Genomic DNA, 18,159 nt, shown 5'->3' on the forward strand with positions numbered 1-18,159 from the left:
AATCGTGATACACCAAAAGATGAAACCATAAATAATCACCCAAATCCAAGATTACCCAAGTAACAGCCTCTGGGACTTACATGACACAAATTAGACTTAGCTGGAAATTATCTGTGTAAATATCAGAACTTGCTTATTTCTCCCAGCTTTTCTTCCTAAGGGAAAAATGTTAGCAGTCTTCTACAACAAAGCAAGAGTTAATATTCTAATCTTAATTGTCTGAATTTTGTGTGTGTTTCTTTGAACCTATCCTTTAATCTTAAGCTTCTGCTTTCCACTTCTATGGAAGTACTATTAGTTAAGTGCATCTCCTTTCTTTCTCAAGACAAAGATCTTATTTCTTAAAAAAAAATCAACTTAATACTTTAGAGTAAACAAACTTCAAGAAAACAAGTAGTCAAGCAAAAAAAAATAATGGCAAACATCAAGTATTTTGACAATTTTAATAGAAGTTATGACTACTTCAGTTGCAGGTAGGATACAGCCTTAGTTAGGGACCTAAACAATTCTGATTAGAATGCATGCAAGCACACATGCACAGTCCAAGAATGCAACAACTTCTGGCAAATAATACAAGTTTCAAAGTGCCATGACAGGAAATTAAACAGAAGTGAGTTTATGTATTTGCTATGCAAGGCTAAATGGGTAAAACTGTCTTTGATGGCCTTTAAAAATGTGGTATGTATACACTTTTAACACCAAACAGTTGTCCCAATCGTACTGGATGAGACCAGATGGTTTTCCTGTTCACACAAACAGAGTAAACTGAATTGTAATTTTGCCACTAATCCTTGCCACGCTGCAAGTAGCCTTTACAAATCTCGTGTCAAACTTATTTGTGGAGAAGAGATTGGGAACTTCTCAGTGATCCACATAGTACTGGAAATGTTGAAAGAATTTTCAATGAAGGGAAATTAGAATTACATACTAGAATATATTACAGAAAAGGTAATAGCTATGTTCTTAGATTAATGCATGTAGTGCTTTAGTCTATGCCACCAATCATAAAAAGGTAGACAGGATTCACAGAAGTGTGATACACACTTCAAATTATTCTTCACTTGCATGAAATTCCATCTACTTTGTAGTAGTTTTTGTACATTTTAAATATTAACAGAACACACTGTGACAAAAGACATAAGTTACAGAGTTAGAGCCTCAGAAGGAAACATCCTGCTGGCTGTAGCCTCATCTGTTTTGAAGCATGGATAGGTTCTTGTTTCTTTGGCGTCTCACTGGTTTCAGTGATATTGATGCAGATATTTATTCACAGAAAATATACTCTGAGTTCTGTCATCTGCTTGACAGAGTCAAGACAAAATTTGCAGAGACAAAATAAATAAGCAGAAGGGAGAGGAGAGATAATGCAGCCCAACTTGGCAAGTACCAAGCTGAGTTCCACCTAGTCTTGTGCTTAAAAGATTGCCAAGTTCTCTTACCACCATGTTCATCATTTCACATGCAAAGGCATCCAGAGGAACAGGAATGCTAGTCAAGGTATGTGTTTCCAATTCCCTCTATTCTGGATGGTGAGAGGGTTCAGATTATTGGGTATACAGGACTCACAGACACAAACAGTTTTTTATTGCTCGAGTCAAGCACATTTGATCTATAGTCATTAAAGCTGAACAAAATGAAGCTTCTTTGTACTTTTTATTTGAACAAAACATAGGGTAAACTATGCAGATGGTCTAATTATAGCTAAAAATGTGATCATAATTGCTCTAACAAACTTCCTATTACTTGCAAATTTGCATCAAGATTGGCTTATCCTAGGAATCTTAATACCAGAAAATTAGAAGGAAGCAATTTGTGAAGTCACTCACTCTGAAAGTGACTTTTGATCAAGAATCTCCTTCAAGCAAGAAAGCAACCACTTGGTTACCATGCTAATTCCCATGGAATTCCCATGATCCCAGCTGATATGAAAAAAAATACTAATATATTTCTTTAAAAGAAAAAGATATTAAAGTGAACAAAAGATGCTTGCCTTCCCTCTGATTCTCTTGACATCTACAGACTTTGAATTAGTAGTTCAAGCACTTCCATGCCCTTTTATCTGGACTTCTGCCTGCCTCTATCCTTTCAGTCAGAACATTACATCTGATGAAGACCACATTTTCTTCTCCTGAGCCACAGAAGTCAGCTCAGATACTCATACCACTTTGCTCACTTCCATCCATTCACAAATCCTGATACAAGAACCTAAGGAAAAAGTCAAACCTTTCTATCACTCCCATTTCTGAACAATGCACAAATACAGCTTTTTCTTAGGATCAAAATTGAAACATGGCAGTTATATGATCTGTATTTAAAATGAAATTTTATACAAACAACTTCAAAACACTCACTGTGTAAAAAGGGAAAAGACATTATTTGAGCCTCGATTATAAGAGATGCTATCAGCAGTTCAGCTAGTCATCAAATACTGAATTATTCAAACAACAGATTTGACCAAAGTGGATTAGCACCCTGATAGCCCAACTGTTTCTGATTTAAAAGCTTTGCAGTGGTCTTTTTTGAACTAGAAATCTGAAAAAGCATGTTTTCCAACATGATTATCTGCCTGTAGTTTTGTATAAATATTTCCTAATTTGACAGAAAGGTCAGGGTTCTCTTTCATCTTTTCCCTGACTGTAGCCAACTAAGGAAGATAAAGTGACAGATTGTTGCAGTTCGGCAAGTGGAGCTCTCATTTTACCACCAGACTGAAGAAAAGCAATAACTCACAGTAAAAAAAGTACACAGTGTAAGATAGGTGGCTAAGGCAATGACTCATAATGCAATGACGAGGATTTTATGAAGAGTACATTATGTATTACCACAAAAATGGTGGAAAGGCACTGGATATCTACTAAAGGGAGTTTATTAGATTTAAAACTTCCTCAGAGTTGTACAATCCTATTTTCAGTCCTAGTACAGACAAACACAATTATTTTCTATTTAAATCCAGGAAACACAATTGCTTCCTGGAATATACTTTCCAGATCAATTCTAATTATTATTACGTATCTGTGTAAATGCACAGTACAGTACAAATCCATAAAATTCAGACTACAGAAGACTGAGAAGGTCTGTTTGCCATATACAAGATTATGAGCTCAAGTATTAAGTAAATCCCTTTAAAAATATTATTATCAATAAGCATTTGTGAAAAGGGACAGTTAGGGCTAAAGCTTAGTCTTTTATTAGCAGCTAAAATTTCCCAAACAGTCAAAATACAACACTAATGCATGCAACATTTATTGCAATGACTTTACAAGATGAAATGCTGCTTAAAGAATTTTTCAATATAGCAGTTAATATATATGGGCTATGTTTGGAAAGGCTGGCCCTCCCCTTTTCCTCATATTTATTATTTTGCAAATTAGTTATTAATTTTGTTTACCAGGCAGCAATGAAAGTCTAAGTATTTAATTATTAACACAGTCCTAAATATCTTGTACTGTAAGCACATCCAAAATTAATATACTACATAAGCTTCAGGAAAAACAGCTGACAAACTTAGAGGGGCTACATATGTGCTCTGAAGGAAGCCTTCTTACTGTTCAAGACTGTAAAAAACATTTTTCACAGTAAAATACAGTTAAATAGCAAAAGCTACTATTTTCCACATCACACTTCCCTATATAGCATCATAGGTCTTTCATATATTACCAATCTAATAATATTGCTGTTACCAGAAACTTTATTCTCATTTCATATGAAATGAAAACAGCAGGGGAGGAAAGGAATTAAATAATTTAATGCCACTAGGGACAGTGTCATCTACACTCAGAAGAAATATGAGCTTCTAGAAGCAAGATCCACAATAAAAAATGAAGTTCTCAGCGAAGTGTTTTGTCCAAGAGTACAAGAAGCCAGCCAGCTGCTTTGGCAGTGGAATGCATCAGAACCCAAACTACTACAAAGGGCAAAACCACTAGCAGGGCAAACACAGTTATCTGCAGTTCTGTTGCTGAGCCACCACTGTCATGGCTCAGCCCAGTACCATGAACATTCTCTCATCACTGTATACGTACCACCTGCTCAGAAAACTCTGTTCTTTTCACAAAGGGAGGAGCATCTACTTCCACTGCTGCCTCTAATGCATTTATTACCTCTTTTAGCAAACCAGATCTGAGCTGGACGAGGACCTTAAAAATAAAATAAAAATGCACCACACAAATAGTACATATCATAATGCAAATTTTTATGGAAGAGTTAGAGGAAGACGGGAAGCAAAGCAAGGCAAAATACATCTCCAGATGGTGCCCTGAGAAAAATCTATCCATTGCAAGGAAAGAGATGGAATGATCAATTTCCTCAAATGTTTGGGGTTTTTTACCAGCTGGGACCTGGACAGGAAGGGTGAAGCTTGAGGTAGAGCTCCTCTGATGGAGCTGCACTATCAGCTCTTTTACAAAGTGTTTTTTACCATAGTTTAGAGGTCACCTATACTAGACATGCAGACTTTCTCTCAGATTGTAAACTGTATAGCTAAATAAAAAAATTGGTTTATGTACACATGTGGATATGGTTTGTAGTGCTGAAGGAGGCCTGAAGTGGGCAGAGCATTTACTTGGAGCTGGGTTTTTAAAATCTTTTGGCTCTAGAAGGCAAAAATCATAACTAGATATTGTTCATGGTTCCATGCTCACAGATGTAGGATTGGTCTACTTTACATTCCCACCTGTGGTAGAAAGTGATTTTAAAAGTAGGTGGAGACTGTTACCAGTTCAGAATGTAAGTCATCGAACTGACAGAAATTGTCTGTTGGCTCAGAAACAAGCTCAGCAATACTACAACACATGCCTGTGCCAGAGACTAGTCTTCTGTTACTTTGCACATGGGAGTTAATTGGCCACTGCAGAATACTCTGCAAGATTTTAATACAAGGCAAGCATACTTACTTTAAGATTATTGTATAGTTTGTTCTCTGTTCTCATTATCTGGGATCAATAAAATTTGGCTTGTGCTATATCATTCTGGGAAGGAATCATAAAAAATAAAAAATTAGTCATACATGTGTCAAAACCATGCACAATAAAAGAAAAACAAGAGTCCTTCACAACTTTTCAATAAATCACAAAGCAGCATCGAGAATCCCTTTACCAAGACTATAGACACCAAACAGCACCCAGCCTGCAAAAGGAATACCCCATGCCAGAGTTCCCATGTCATCAGGATCTTTAGTACTGTATGTCCATCACATGTAAATGTCCCACTATTAAGCATGAGATCATCTAAAAGATGGAAGGTTTACACACATGCTCAGTTCAACACATGCCAGAGTGATGAAGTGCAGCATATGTTACTCTGTATATTTATCCTAACCAGCCCATCTAACCTTTTGGACATACACATTTACAGTACTGTATCTATGTCATCAATTGATTTTTATAGACAGTAAATGTTACACTGACATTTACTAGACCAAACAATACTACTTGGGATCAAAAAATATCTTATTTACAGCAAGTAAGATGTCAAGATTCATTCCGCTTAAGGAACAATTAAATGTAATGCGGAACATTATTCCATTTACAAAACAGTAATTTTATCATGTCATTGTACTTCAGTGATGCTATTTTTCAGACTCTCCATTCACAGAGATAGAGCAAAAAAAACCACAGACTACATAGAAACTTTTAACAATTCTACTCCATTCATTTAATGGAATTACATTGTGAGTAAGACCAAATTTATAGCACTTCCAGTGTCCCTAACCTCTGTTTCAACATGGAACAGTGCAGATTCAAGACATACTCAACATACTGTATACACAAATAAATGGCAAAGAAATCCAAACTTGATTCCAAATTTCAGAATTCCCTAATAGTTATTCTTCTGCTCCATTTTCCACCCTGTGCTGCCTCAGCGCCTTTTCATATCAGTCCTTAGGCATGTGACGTATATCCTCATCCTCAAACCTTCCTGGGCAGAAACATGTTGTGGAGAAAGTCCATCTCTCCAGCAATAGGGAAATACACATCAAAGCCTTTGAGTCTGCTTCCCAAGACAAACATTTAAAAGAGATGGTTGTGCATACACTTTAAACTATCATTTTAATTCTATTTCAAGGAAATTGCCACTAAATAGCAGTATCTCCAGGACTAGGTCCATGGTGACACTTAGCGTGTTGGCCTAACTCTGTAATTTTTAAATATTCTACATGTTACTGTCAAAAAATATGTGTACATTAGACTCAAGACGTATGTTTAGATTTAGAAACTTCCATATCAATTTGTGTGAGTGCTGTCTATAATCCTACTCCTTCAGGAGCCTAAAAGTTCCAATACTTGAAGCTATTACATAGTTATGGTTTCTTCCTTTCACTATCTCTCTGCAACAAAACTAAAGCATATCTCTCTCTACAGAGACCCAGGCAAAGCCAAAAACAAAAACAGAGACTGTACCTGCTTGAGAGCAGTTGCCATTGCAAAGCAGTATGCTCTCAGTGACAACGTGTCCCCTTTAAGCTGAGCTTCTTCAAGCAGTCTCACAGAGGTTTTGGAAGACTCCAGGTTGCCCTGCATAGAAATAGCAGAGAAAGTTGTGCTTATTATTCTGGTTACCTGAAAGGACTATAAGCACCAGCAACCATATTCAGAAAGTATTCAGAAGTCAACATATTGTACAATCACAAAGTCAGTATGTATCTGAACCCAACCAAGCAGATTCTCTGCTTTTTGAGAAACACAACATCAAACTATGATACTCGCAGTGACAGAGGTCACAGAAGGGTAAAAGTAATTTCTATTATTTTAACAACTACACCTTTCCTAACTACTTTGGCTTCTGCAAGAGATGAAATAGTCACAGCAGTATACTAAACAAATACAAAATTTCATTTGCACTTTCAAATAATTTCTAAATCAGGAAGGAAGATTAATTTTGTTGTTATTTTATAGATAGTTACTATAGATACAGATAGTTACTGAAAATCAATATTTTCTAAGCTTGGAACTATTAAGTATCATTCCACTAAAGAAATCTGTGTATGTGTAAATTTGAACATTCAGCCATTTTTAGCCTCTCTTTATGATTACCTCTTAAAAAACATTTCTAAAGTATACATTCTAATATTACAGCTTATACATTTGCCTTTTTCCAACACAGAAGGCTTCCATTATTGTTCAGAATTTTCAACAGGCAATAATAAAAGGGAATGATTTTAGCTGTATGCTACCTCTCAAACTAGCAACTCTCCAAACCAATGCTGCTCACACTGGAAATTATGAGTGGAACTGACTGGACACCAAACAAAATAGCATCTGTCAAACCTAAAATCTGGCAGCAGGAAGGTTTTGTAATGATTGGTACTACCAATACAGATAAGAATCCTCAGATTTGATGTTGATTTCTATTCCTAGTATTCAAAGTGTCATTCCTGCAAAATATGGTTTAAAATATGTTCCTTGAAAATTTAGAAATATTTTCACCACCAGAAGATTGATTATTATTATATAAATACTTTTTCATCATCAAAAGGCCTATTGCTCTTTTCTGCACTACAAGAAAGACCATTTGTTACCATGCCTTATGGCAGTGCCTTACAGTGACTCAAACCATCCCAGAAGTGTTTTAGAGTTGTGTGGAGGCCAAAGAACCAGTCAGGCTGAAGCACACTGCTCTCCCTCGGAGAACTCATCCATAATCTACAGACCCTATTTTTATGGAAAGCAAAATTTCTCCCCCAGAGACCTTTGCAACCTAAGACTAATCTCTGGTTCACCATTGGTTCTTCCCTTTACTCTCCGCCCCTGTGTCTGCATCCTTTTGGCTACTGGTTTCTCCCCACCCCTCACCTTCCCTATATTGACCCCTTTTTTTTCCTAGTTTCAGGGAGTCTCTGTGCTGGCTCCCTTCACAGAGGGGTGTGCTATAGTGGAGGCTGATTTCTCTGTGGAATTGCTGGCCAGAGACCCAGTCCTTTCTTCCCTGCATTGCCTTCAAGAAGCTGCTGTCCAGCTAGACACCACTCACCAGGCTAAGAGAGGGATATTCCTGTGTCTCTGAGAGCCATCTTTCTCAGGATACTTCTTCAGAGAGGTCGTGGCACTCCTGCCACCTGCACCACCACAGCAGAGTTGACATCAAAAATACCTCTATGCAAAGATTAAACATTAATGCCTTTGTTTATACACTGCAAATAATTAGAGTTTTAAGCCTTGTACATTTTTCTGTATTGGTCTCTGGCAAGGTTATTCAAATGAAACCAAGAATGGTAAAAATCCAGCAAAGCTTTTAATGATACCAGTAGTGTTATTTCTATTTGAGTACTGCATCTTGAAGATACTTCATTTCAAAAATGAATAATTTTTTCTGACATATCTTATCTTGCATCATGAGAAAAAGCAAGTTTGAGCTTCACATTTTCTCCTCCTAAGTGACAAGTCAACAGATTAGGATTTTAAAAGAGCTCCACCTAATCCACTTTAGTGCATAAAGGGTTACTACAGTTTATTCCCCCGTTGATAATATTTATCTTAGTGAATAAGCCCCACAAATTCATTGTGACTATTTAACCCAACCAGTGCAGAATCATCTCTCCCTCTCTTTTTATCAATAGTAATAATGGGCTGGGTTCTCTATTGAAAACATATGTAGACAGAAAAGAAGCCTTGGTAAACTATTCATTCCTGTTGCACATGCATTGGATCCCAGCGTTCTGACTGCAGGCCATGTTAAAAAACATGGAAAGATTTTAAGAAAGAAGCTACCTAAAGCAGACCTAAAGGCAGCTTAATCCATAAAAATTGAGAATTTCAGAAAAACCACATTAACTACTGCAGGTTAGGCTAACTCCTTATTATCACATATGCACTCAGTTTCATTGTATGGTTAACTGAGAAGGCTGAGGAAGTTTACTCTAGTGGTATAATTTTTTTCCCCAGCTAGTGTCTTTATAAAAGATAAGGAAATGGAAGAAGAGTTTCCAAATTAGTTAGGGAAAGTTTCATATTAAAATTTCAAGCTGCAGAACTGACTCAAATCTGGAGAGGAAGATAAAAAAGTTCTAGGCTCTTACTTTGCTATGAAAAGGAAACAGTTCTAAGAAAACACTCACAGAACTGCTGTATTTTAGTTTCTTACCATGCTCATGCTCTTTTTCTTTGAGTTAAACATAAAGCTCAAGGTGCTGCCTGTTTACCTAAAGGCATTCATTTATGTTTCTTTTCTCTGCTCAGCTGTCCATCTTCATCAGGTGTGTAGGGAATAGATTACAATTCTATTCCTTGTCCAATTTGTGTACAATTACAGAAATGGTTCAAGACTGCTTGTAGGGAGAGGGGAGACATGCTAGGGGATGTTTGGCAAACAGAATATATCATGTATATGCCTTGAGGAAATGAGCCTATAAAACCAATACTGAAGCTGAAGCACATAGTATTGTTTGAAGAGATGCAAATATCACAGAGAAATAATATTCTAATGTAATCAAAGGCTGTATTAAATTTGTTCCTTAATGCTAATGTCCATGCAACTTCTTAGATATTTGCTTTGTGACAATAGCTTGTATGGGAAACAATGTATGTGCACAATATGTACCATGAAGCACCTTAAGACTTACATATGTTTAAAATACTTGCACTAGATACAAAATCATGACACAGAAAATACAGAAATCCAAACAAAATCCAAAATTTAAAATCCAAATAAAAGGAAGTGATAGATAAGGCATTTCAAACACTTTTTCATTTATAACACTTACCAGTTTATAGCATATTGCAACTGCAAGTAGATAGGTTTCTTTGTTGAAAGGTATACCTTGTTTTTTCATTTCTACCAAAACTTCCAAAGCACCTTTCAAAAATACATTAGTGTTACTCACTTCATTATTTTAGGCTATACCTCTCATAAGTGAAGAAACAATTCAATAACGTGTAAGTTCAATAAGTTTATTTGAAAATATGAATGCAAACCAAAATCTGTTATTTGAAAAATTCAAAACTTTTAACGCAGGTCATTTGGATCACTTTCAACTTAGCAAGGAGGTTTTCAGATCACATAGCATATGGCCTTATTCTTCTATTATTTTTATATGAAAATCTAAAACTAAATCCTATATACTTGAAAAAGCCACCCTCATTGTTCCTAATTGCCCAGAAAGCTCCCACCACTGTAGGGAAACTACATACAATCTCCTCATTAACTCACATGGTCACAATGCTGGATTTAGGTGGTGATCTAGGTTTCTTTTACAGTGGCTCAGTCTAAACTTTTAGGACAACTGCTGGACTTAAATTTGCCAAATGTTAACAGACCAGACAAGTTCAACAAATATCAAATAAAGGGATTCGCTTGAAAAGCTTTAAGGTTTTCTTATGGAAAGTCTTTTAAGTTAGGTCAGATGACTTTTCCTTGTCTTCACAAAGGGCCAAACTGATTTGAAGCAGTGGACTTTTACACTGCGGTAGCCATTCTGTGTAAGGATACAAGTAAGACAAACCAAAAGAAGGATATAGTGTGGTTTTGGAAAAAGGATACTCTTCCTTGCTCTGACACAAATGCAGAATGGAGAAAAAAATTGTTGAGGAAATTAACATTCCAAAGCTCACATAAAACAGATTTTGAATTGAGAAGAAAAAATGCTATGGGAAATTATGAAGCAAAGAAAAGTAACACTTTAGTGAAGAGGATTTGGGGAAAGACTCTCTTGGATAACAACCATTCTGTGGAACTTGGACGGCAAGAACTCTGTGGGAAGCATGAAACAAATAGATCCTTCAATTTTTTATTACACACTACACTGCAACTCATTCACATCTACAGTTATTTATACAATGTTTGGCCATCTAAACCCACAGCCCATCAGCAAATCCACACATGCCCCCCCACGCCCCCCCGCCCCCCCACACTTACAGTGAGAAGCATCCTCCCCAAAATTAATTTGTTTTAGCAAATACAGTACTTGCTTTCAAAATGGCCCTTTTAAAACAACATAGTCATCAAAATATGGAACGACGTACTGTCTGAGAAAAAAATATGCAATTTCTGGAGAGGAAATAGAGCAAGCATAAAAAAAGTCAGGACAGTGAAGAATCTTACTGTGAACAGCATTTAGCAGGTCTTCTTACTGGAATAAGTCTCATCTTTACAAGTTCAGCATTTAACTCTCTGGATTCCCTGACTGTCTATCTCTGTCAAATGACATCTAAAATACTAGTGACTCATTGTGGTCAAAAGCTCACTAAAATTAAACATGGAGAGTCCCACTACCGTTTTTTTTTAATGACCTCTAAGTCAACGGAACCATGAAATTGAATGACTTTTTGCTAATCACAATATCAAACGATCAGCACAAGACCTTGAGTGATGATGGTAAGAGTAGCAGAAGAGAGAGGAATTGAATTTTATGGTTCACTTCAACCACACTGTATGTTGGGAATAGACAAGTAAAATATCAGAGGTACTGAGCTTCCGAAGGAGAATCTGGAGAAGTGTTACTGTACCTTACTATCCACCAGTTACTATATACTGTAAGTACAGCAGCTCCTGTCTTAATGATACAGATCTCAATTAAAAAAACCCTCAAACCGATATAGAAACTACATACACTCTTTCTAACACATGCCTAAGTTAAGAATAGTAGCAAGACTTCTACCATTTCTGGCTACATATATGTCATGCCTTAATGAATTAATATCAGCAAGATTTTCACTGTCTGTGAGAGATTTTTGAAGTGCACACAGAATTTTAGAGATGTTCAGAAACAAGTCCTTCAGTTTCTTCAGTACTAAAATGGCCAAATTCCTCAGCTGATGAGTACCATACCACCTCTACAGGGTTCAGAGAGAGATTGATGTACAGAGCAACAGGTAAATCTGTTGGTGCAAGTAATCCAAGGAATTGCAGAGGACTAACAAAGAAAAACTCACAAGTGCTCATTTCCAAGAATGATATAATGCAACATAGGATGCAGGAAAACATGCATCAGCTGTATTAGTTTAAATAATTATTCTTTCATCAATACTTTTTATTCAATTCTTATTCAAATGATGCCATCATACAGAAATAAACTCACCAATCAAACTAATATTTAATTTCCTTTTAATTACTGTATTAAAATAAAAACCATGTAATCTGCATGTGTACACTAATGTCATAGACATCCTTGTTACTGCAATGCATCTTCAAGTCTATCAGCTCATGTAATGCTCATGTGTAGCATACCATTACTCATATTTGACTAACAATAAGAACAATAATATTTATAATATATATAGGGGAATTACCTGATCTTTGATAAGTTCTGCTGCAGGTCTTTCAAGGTCTAGCTCATAACACAGCCTCATAAAGAGTGGTCCAAATTTAAAATTATTTAAGGCTGTGACTCCATTCTGTTCATGGTATCTATGGGAAAGATTAGAAAATTAATCACACAGGGCAGGGAATTTACCAAGCTTTTTTTACAGCAAGATCTGTAGGTGCAATGATAGAGGCACACTTTCCTGGCTGCACCAGCCAAAGATATATAGATAACATGAAATTAATTTTAAGGAAAATTATTGTTTTGATCAAACAAGTAAGTTAACTGGTAAAAAGTAATCTCTTTTATTACCAATAAAATAACCTTCAATGGATAAATACTAGAATGTGCCTCTGCCTTGAAAATCCCAAGCTATTTTATCTTCTGTTCATGAAACAACAAGAAAGGAAGTTGCAGACATTTATTTTAGCAGCAATACCTGCTAAAATACCTCAACAAAAAGATAAAGCATTTAATTTTTTTCTCTATAATCCTATATTGTATTTGCTGGGAAAGTTTCCATTCACAAAAGCTCCTGTTATTGACTACTGGTTGCAGGCTACTTTATAACCAGGCATGTCTTGGCTGGAATGTCCCAAAACATGGAATGTCCAAAACATGTCCCAAAACCTCTGCCTCTCGGCTGTGGGATAATTTTTCTCTCTGGTTCACTGTACCGTAGGACACCACTTTGCCCTCATAGCTTAACTCTCCTTTGACCTGAAAGTCTCTAAAGGGTTGGGAGAGCCAAAGTATTTAAATAAAAATAGAGCCTTAAATTAAGGTATTAACTGTGCATATTGCGACTCAATCAGGACAAGACCTCAACTGCAGATATAACCTGGGATGATTTAATTAAAGTTAAAAGATAAAGACAAAAAAGAGACAAAACCTGGATTGTTAAAAATACCTGTAAATAACTTTTCTGGCTAGTTCCACTTCAGATGAAGTCTGACATAAATGCAGCAAGTTTTTTAATTAATTTCTGAGAATTATTCCATTTTTCCTTAGTTTTTTTTTTAATGTTTTTAAAATACTGATCTCAAAATAAAACACATACAGCAGCAGTCTATAGGCAATTCTATTCGCTGAGTTACATACTTGGTACCTGAGACATGAAGACTCAATGAAGCAGAACTCTTGCTTTTTTCACAAAGAAAACTGCATAAAACTTCTGACAGACAAGCATGCCAATGTGTTGCCATGAAGTCATGTCAGACTTAGAAAACCAAGGAGATGCTTACTGTGAACTTAATTTCACTAGATATGTTATGGAGCCTATCAGGAAATGCAAGTTTTAACAAGGAACAAAGTTTTGTGTTTATGTTCTTTTTCTAAAAAGCAAGCAAGCAAACAAAACCATTTCCACTCATCATTCAAATGACCATAAGAACTTCTATTCTATACTGCTCATACAGAAGACTCAAATTCCTTCACAGCTGATGAACACACAAGGATTTTCATACATAATCTACCTTTTTCTTAAACAGCCATAAACTTGGAGATGCTATCCTTCTGCTTCAGAAGAGAGGGTTCTCTGTCCAGCACATTTTCCTATGACAAAGCAAGTGCAGAGACTAGTCCTTCAGTTGGTAATTTCAAGCCTCCGACTCAGATATGCACAAGATTAAAATCACATATACCATCTGGCAGCTCCATTCCTCTCATGGTGCTGCCACCGTCTTGGGCTGGGAAATGAAATTTTTGTAGCAGTTGCTGGGTCACTGCTCTTCCCAAGCTAGTAACCTGCACGAGAGATGCAAAGTAGGCATCCCAAAGAACAACAGTGTACAGTTACTTAATACAAATCTGTTGCCACATGCAAATATGAATCCTTACTCAAGACTGAGGTGCAGAATTGAAGCCTGTGAAGCCAGATGATCGCATATGTACAAGTATGCATATATAATGGCTGTGACGCGTTCAAAGGAATTTCAGAATTTCAGAAATTAAAAAATATTTGGGATCTGAACTGTATTTACATAATTCTAGCTAACTGTTTAACTGCTGTAGCTAGTAGTATAACTATTGTAACTACTCTAAAATAATTGTAAATACTTGCCTCATGACAACAATAAATATTAGCTATTTTATATTCTGTATAACAGTTATTACTGCTTTTCCCTAAACTTTCTAAATCAAGTTTATTACTAGCCATAATTACTTCTTTTCATCTTTAAAGCACAACATTAAACATTCAATACAGAAACTGTGCACACGTACAGACAAATAGGGGCTTGGAACAATGCTTTCATTAGTTTTCAAAGGATACAGTTTGCACAAAACCAGAAGGTCAACTGTCATCTCTAGGGCAAAATATTTGGCTTCTACTAGCCTGCTTTAGCAGGAATGATTGACCTCCAGCAGTAAATTCAACATTTCTCAAGTACAGGATGAATAAACTACAATATATCATTATCCCAGCAAAATATAATGATATTATGGCTTACAACTGCAGATTTTAAATTCTGCTTAATATAGAAAAAACATCAGGGTGATTTTACTTCCCTCACTGTCCCAGAAGAGTGCTTTATATTAAACTAGATCTGATTATTTGTCTCTTCTTGCCTTAAAATTAACTACAACCCTTGGAATAGTTGTCAATTTGTATCACTAGCACACACATGCATGATAAACCAGGAGTTTTACCTTGATTTTCTTAAATAATACGGGCAGCTTTATGTTTATATTTGTGTTTCTTAAAGAAAAGAATTTGTATACATTTTAAATAGCATGAAAAAATTAGAAAAAAATCCACTGATCCTGCTCCTACATTTAGTTAGAAAACATGAATTTGGTTTTCCTATTCTGAGTAGCATATATTATTTGGATTTGGGTGTACAACTGAAAAATCACATTAAGCAAAAATAATCTAAAAAAATATGCTAACAAAATTTAGGGAGCAAATTTAAAAAAATAAATTACTGTGAAAGCCCTTTTCTGGTTAGTAGGGTAACTATTTAGCTTTGTGTTAACTTTCTGTGCTGATACTATACTTGAAGAAAGATTTGTAGACTGAAACAATTTTTTCTATTACACTACCTAACGAAGTTGGAAAAGCGAGGGCACAAACATTTCAGGTCTTATGTAAACACCTTACATACATGAAAGCTTCTCAACACGTATTCTCAACACACCATAACTAATATTACATTTCATTCTACAAAGCCTCAGATCTTCCAATAATGTTAAGTACAAATATTTGCAAGAGGAAAACATAATTTGTTTCTTTAAATCAGGTCAATTGGTCATATTATTATGACTTTGACTTTTTGTTTCCTAAGACTTATGCAAAAGTAGTGACTGCAAAACAAATGGTATGCCTTTATTGCCATGAAACTCATTTCTAATTGCTACCTTCATCTGCTGAAATTCTTGTAGCTTTATATCTTCTGCTGTTAGCAGATACCGCTTCCCTGTCATAAGAAAAAAAGAGGAAGGTTGAGTTTTATGTCACACTGTATGATTTGATAGTACGGAACCTGGCATGTATGAATTACTGACAACGATGTGATTCTAGACCATTGGGATATGACACTAAAAAACAGACTACAAAAACTGCAGTTACTCACAACACTGACAAAAGAACCCAAATAATACGTCAGAGCTTTCCAGAGCTTGTTTGTACAAAGTTGAAGAAGTATCTAGTTATTGGATGTGCAAAAGAAAGACTAGAGGCTCCATTCCTCTCCACTAAGCTAAGGCACAAGAAGGTTCTGCACAAAATTCCTGCCCCCTCCTTTGTACTTTTGTAAGGATTTATCTTGTTTTCTTTTGTTTTCCACAATTCACTTGTGGCACAGCTTGCTTGCCCCACAGGTGCTGTTCTTGCTGCTATAAAATGAATCAGTCTGGAAGCTCCAAATGCAGTGGAAAGACACAAAAAGCTTATTTTTTTTAGTTTATAAAGACAAGTGTATTATCTGGATTGTAGTAACACTTGGGAGACCTAGTAATGTTTTGCTGTAGTACAGACACCAGAGGTAAGACCGTCACTGAGTCTAGAATGTCAAAATTAACTTTGGGTGCTGACTTTACTTGCAACTTGTGTTGCAAGCTGCTTTAGAACAGCATCATACATAAAACTATTTGACAAGCTTTTGCTGTCACAAAAAGAGGTGTCCAGAGGATTTTTATTTGCTACTACTGACTTTGTAACAGAGAGTAACAGCTTACACTGTTACACTGTAATATTTTAAGGTTTTGGCCTATAAAAAATTATTCTAACCATGAAAGGACCAAGTATTGAACTGAGATAGATTGTTTATTCTCATTCTGCATATCCCTGGGAAAATGTAACTGGCCACATAAATAAAAACTCTTATTTTCTAAGCAAGTGAAGCATGATAATGACACACTTCATAAAACCTGAAGAAAAAGAAAGCCATTAAATGGCACATTTATCCATTAAATTTAATAGAAACAGTTTCAATGGATAAACAAATATATTTTATTCAGCATGAAATTGACCTATATTACACTGCCATTTCCTTCCCACAGACCTCTGCTGATCTAGCACTGAAAGACCTGTCCTTGTCATGCGCCTTTCCAAACTTGGTGTACAAATCATTCTGGTGTCTGGGGTGGGACTACTGCACCACACATCATGGGCAGTCAGTGGTCACAGTGTCAACAGAGAGTAGGGCAGCAGAATTTTATCCTTCGTGAATTCAATTTGCTGAACTACACAGTTTAGAATCCTTAGATTCATACCTTACTTACAGTGTTATAGAAATATTTCAAAACCAAGGGGACCACCAAGGAAAAATGAGATGGATATGAGAGCTGGCATGTGCAGGTGGTGCAGGCTACCCCAAGGAACTTAAACAACCAACCTGCTTAGCATCAGGCAAACTGCAGCCATCTACATGGTCAGGCCCTGAAAGTGATGGGCAGAGCACCACTCAGAAGGAGGGGTCTCCATGTCTCTGAGGGGTATAACAGAGGTGCAACCTGAGCAAAACTCTCAGCACTGCTGGCACAGCGAGCCAGGAGCCCGGCCAGGGCCTAGGCTGGGGAGCCCTCTGCCATACACCTCTTTTCCATGTGCCTCTTATCTCTGAATCTCAGGCGCTGGAGAAGTTTGTCATCCTCCCAGAATAAATACACAGTTATGAAGCTGCATGTTAATTTGTTTGTTTGGTTTTTTTAAAGTGTCATACCCTGACAGCAGCAAGCAGGGGATACGCTGACTAACACTGATCTCAGGGGTGACCTTATTTTTCAGTGGGGCCTACAAGAGAGCTGGAGTGGAACATGCACCAGGGCATGTAGCGCTAGGACACGTGGAATGGTCTTCAACTAGAGTCACAGGCTTTGATTAGAGAATAGGTTTAGGTAAGATAGGAGGAAGACATTCTTTGCTGGGGGGGGTGGTGAGACAGTGGAATAAGCTGCTCCAAGAAACTGTGGATCTAGCATTCCCGGATACGCTCAGGGCTAGGCTGGATGGGGCTCCGAGCAGTACGGTCTAGTGGAAGGCGTCTCCATGGCACGGAGTTCGAAGCGTATATTCAAGGTCCCTTCCAACCCATGGCATTAGGTGACTGCATCACCGATTCTGTGACGCCAACTCTTCTCGTGGGGCACCTCTGCCGCGCCAGCTCGGCCTGTCCACCGCAGCGCAAACCACGGCGCTCCCTGCCACAACACCCCGCGCCGAGAGGGGCATCCGCGCAGAACTACAGCTCCCGTCAGGCACACAGCCGGCACCAGCGGCCGGGCCTGCTGGGAGCCACAGTACTACTGTAGCTCCCCAGCCAGCGGGTATCCCGGCGCCCACCCCCGCCGCACAACCCGCGGTACCTGCGGGCACGCAGCCCCAGCCGCCGGGGGCGGGCGGGCGGACCGGCAGACCCCCGAGCGCCGCGCTGCCTCCCGCACCTCCCGCCCAGAGCCGCCCGCCAGCACCGTCGCCATCTCAC

General features: G+C 37.4%; 1 protein-coding gene across 1 annotated transcript; it reads right to left on the reverse strand.

The window, feature by feature from the left end:
* Positions 1-442: 442 nt before the first annotated feature.
* On the reverse strand, positions 443-18,154 carry PTCD2 (pentatricopeptide repeat domain 2). Its single transcript, XM_015653381.3, is given in 11 exon segments — positions 443-2,554; positions 2,556-2,644; positions 4,023-4,136; positions 4,893-4,967; positions 6,399-6,512; positions 9,698-9,789; positions 10,902-10,980; positions 12,222-12,339; positions 13,146-13,237; positions 13,239-13,276; positions 15,559-18,154. Coding segments are annotated over 11 exon segments (1,032 nt in total). The 5' UTR covers positions 15,659-18,154; the 3' UTR covers positions 443-2,433.
* Positions 18,155-18,159: the final 5 nt, after the last annotated feature.

This window comes from Parus major, chromosome Z, assembly GCF_001522545.3.
Source record: "Parus major isolate Abel chromosome Z, Parus_major1.1, whole genome shotgun sequence".
In the NCBI taxonomy this organism is placed as follows: Eukaryota; Metazoa; Chordata; class Aves; order Passeriformes; family Paridae; genus Parus; species Parus major.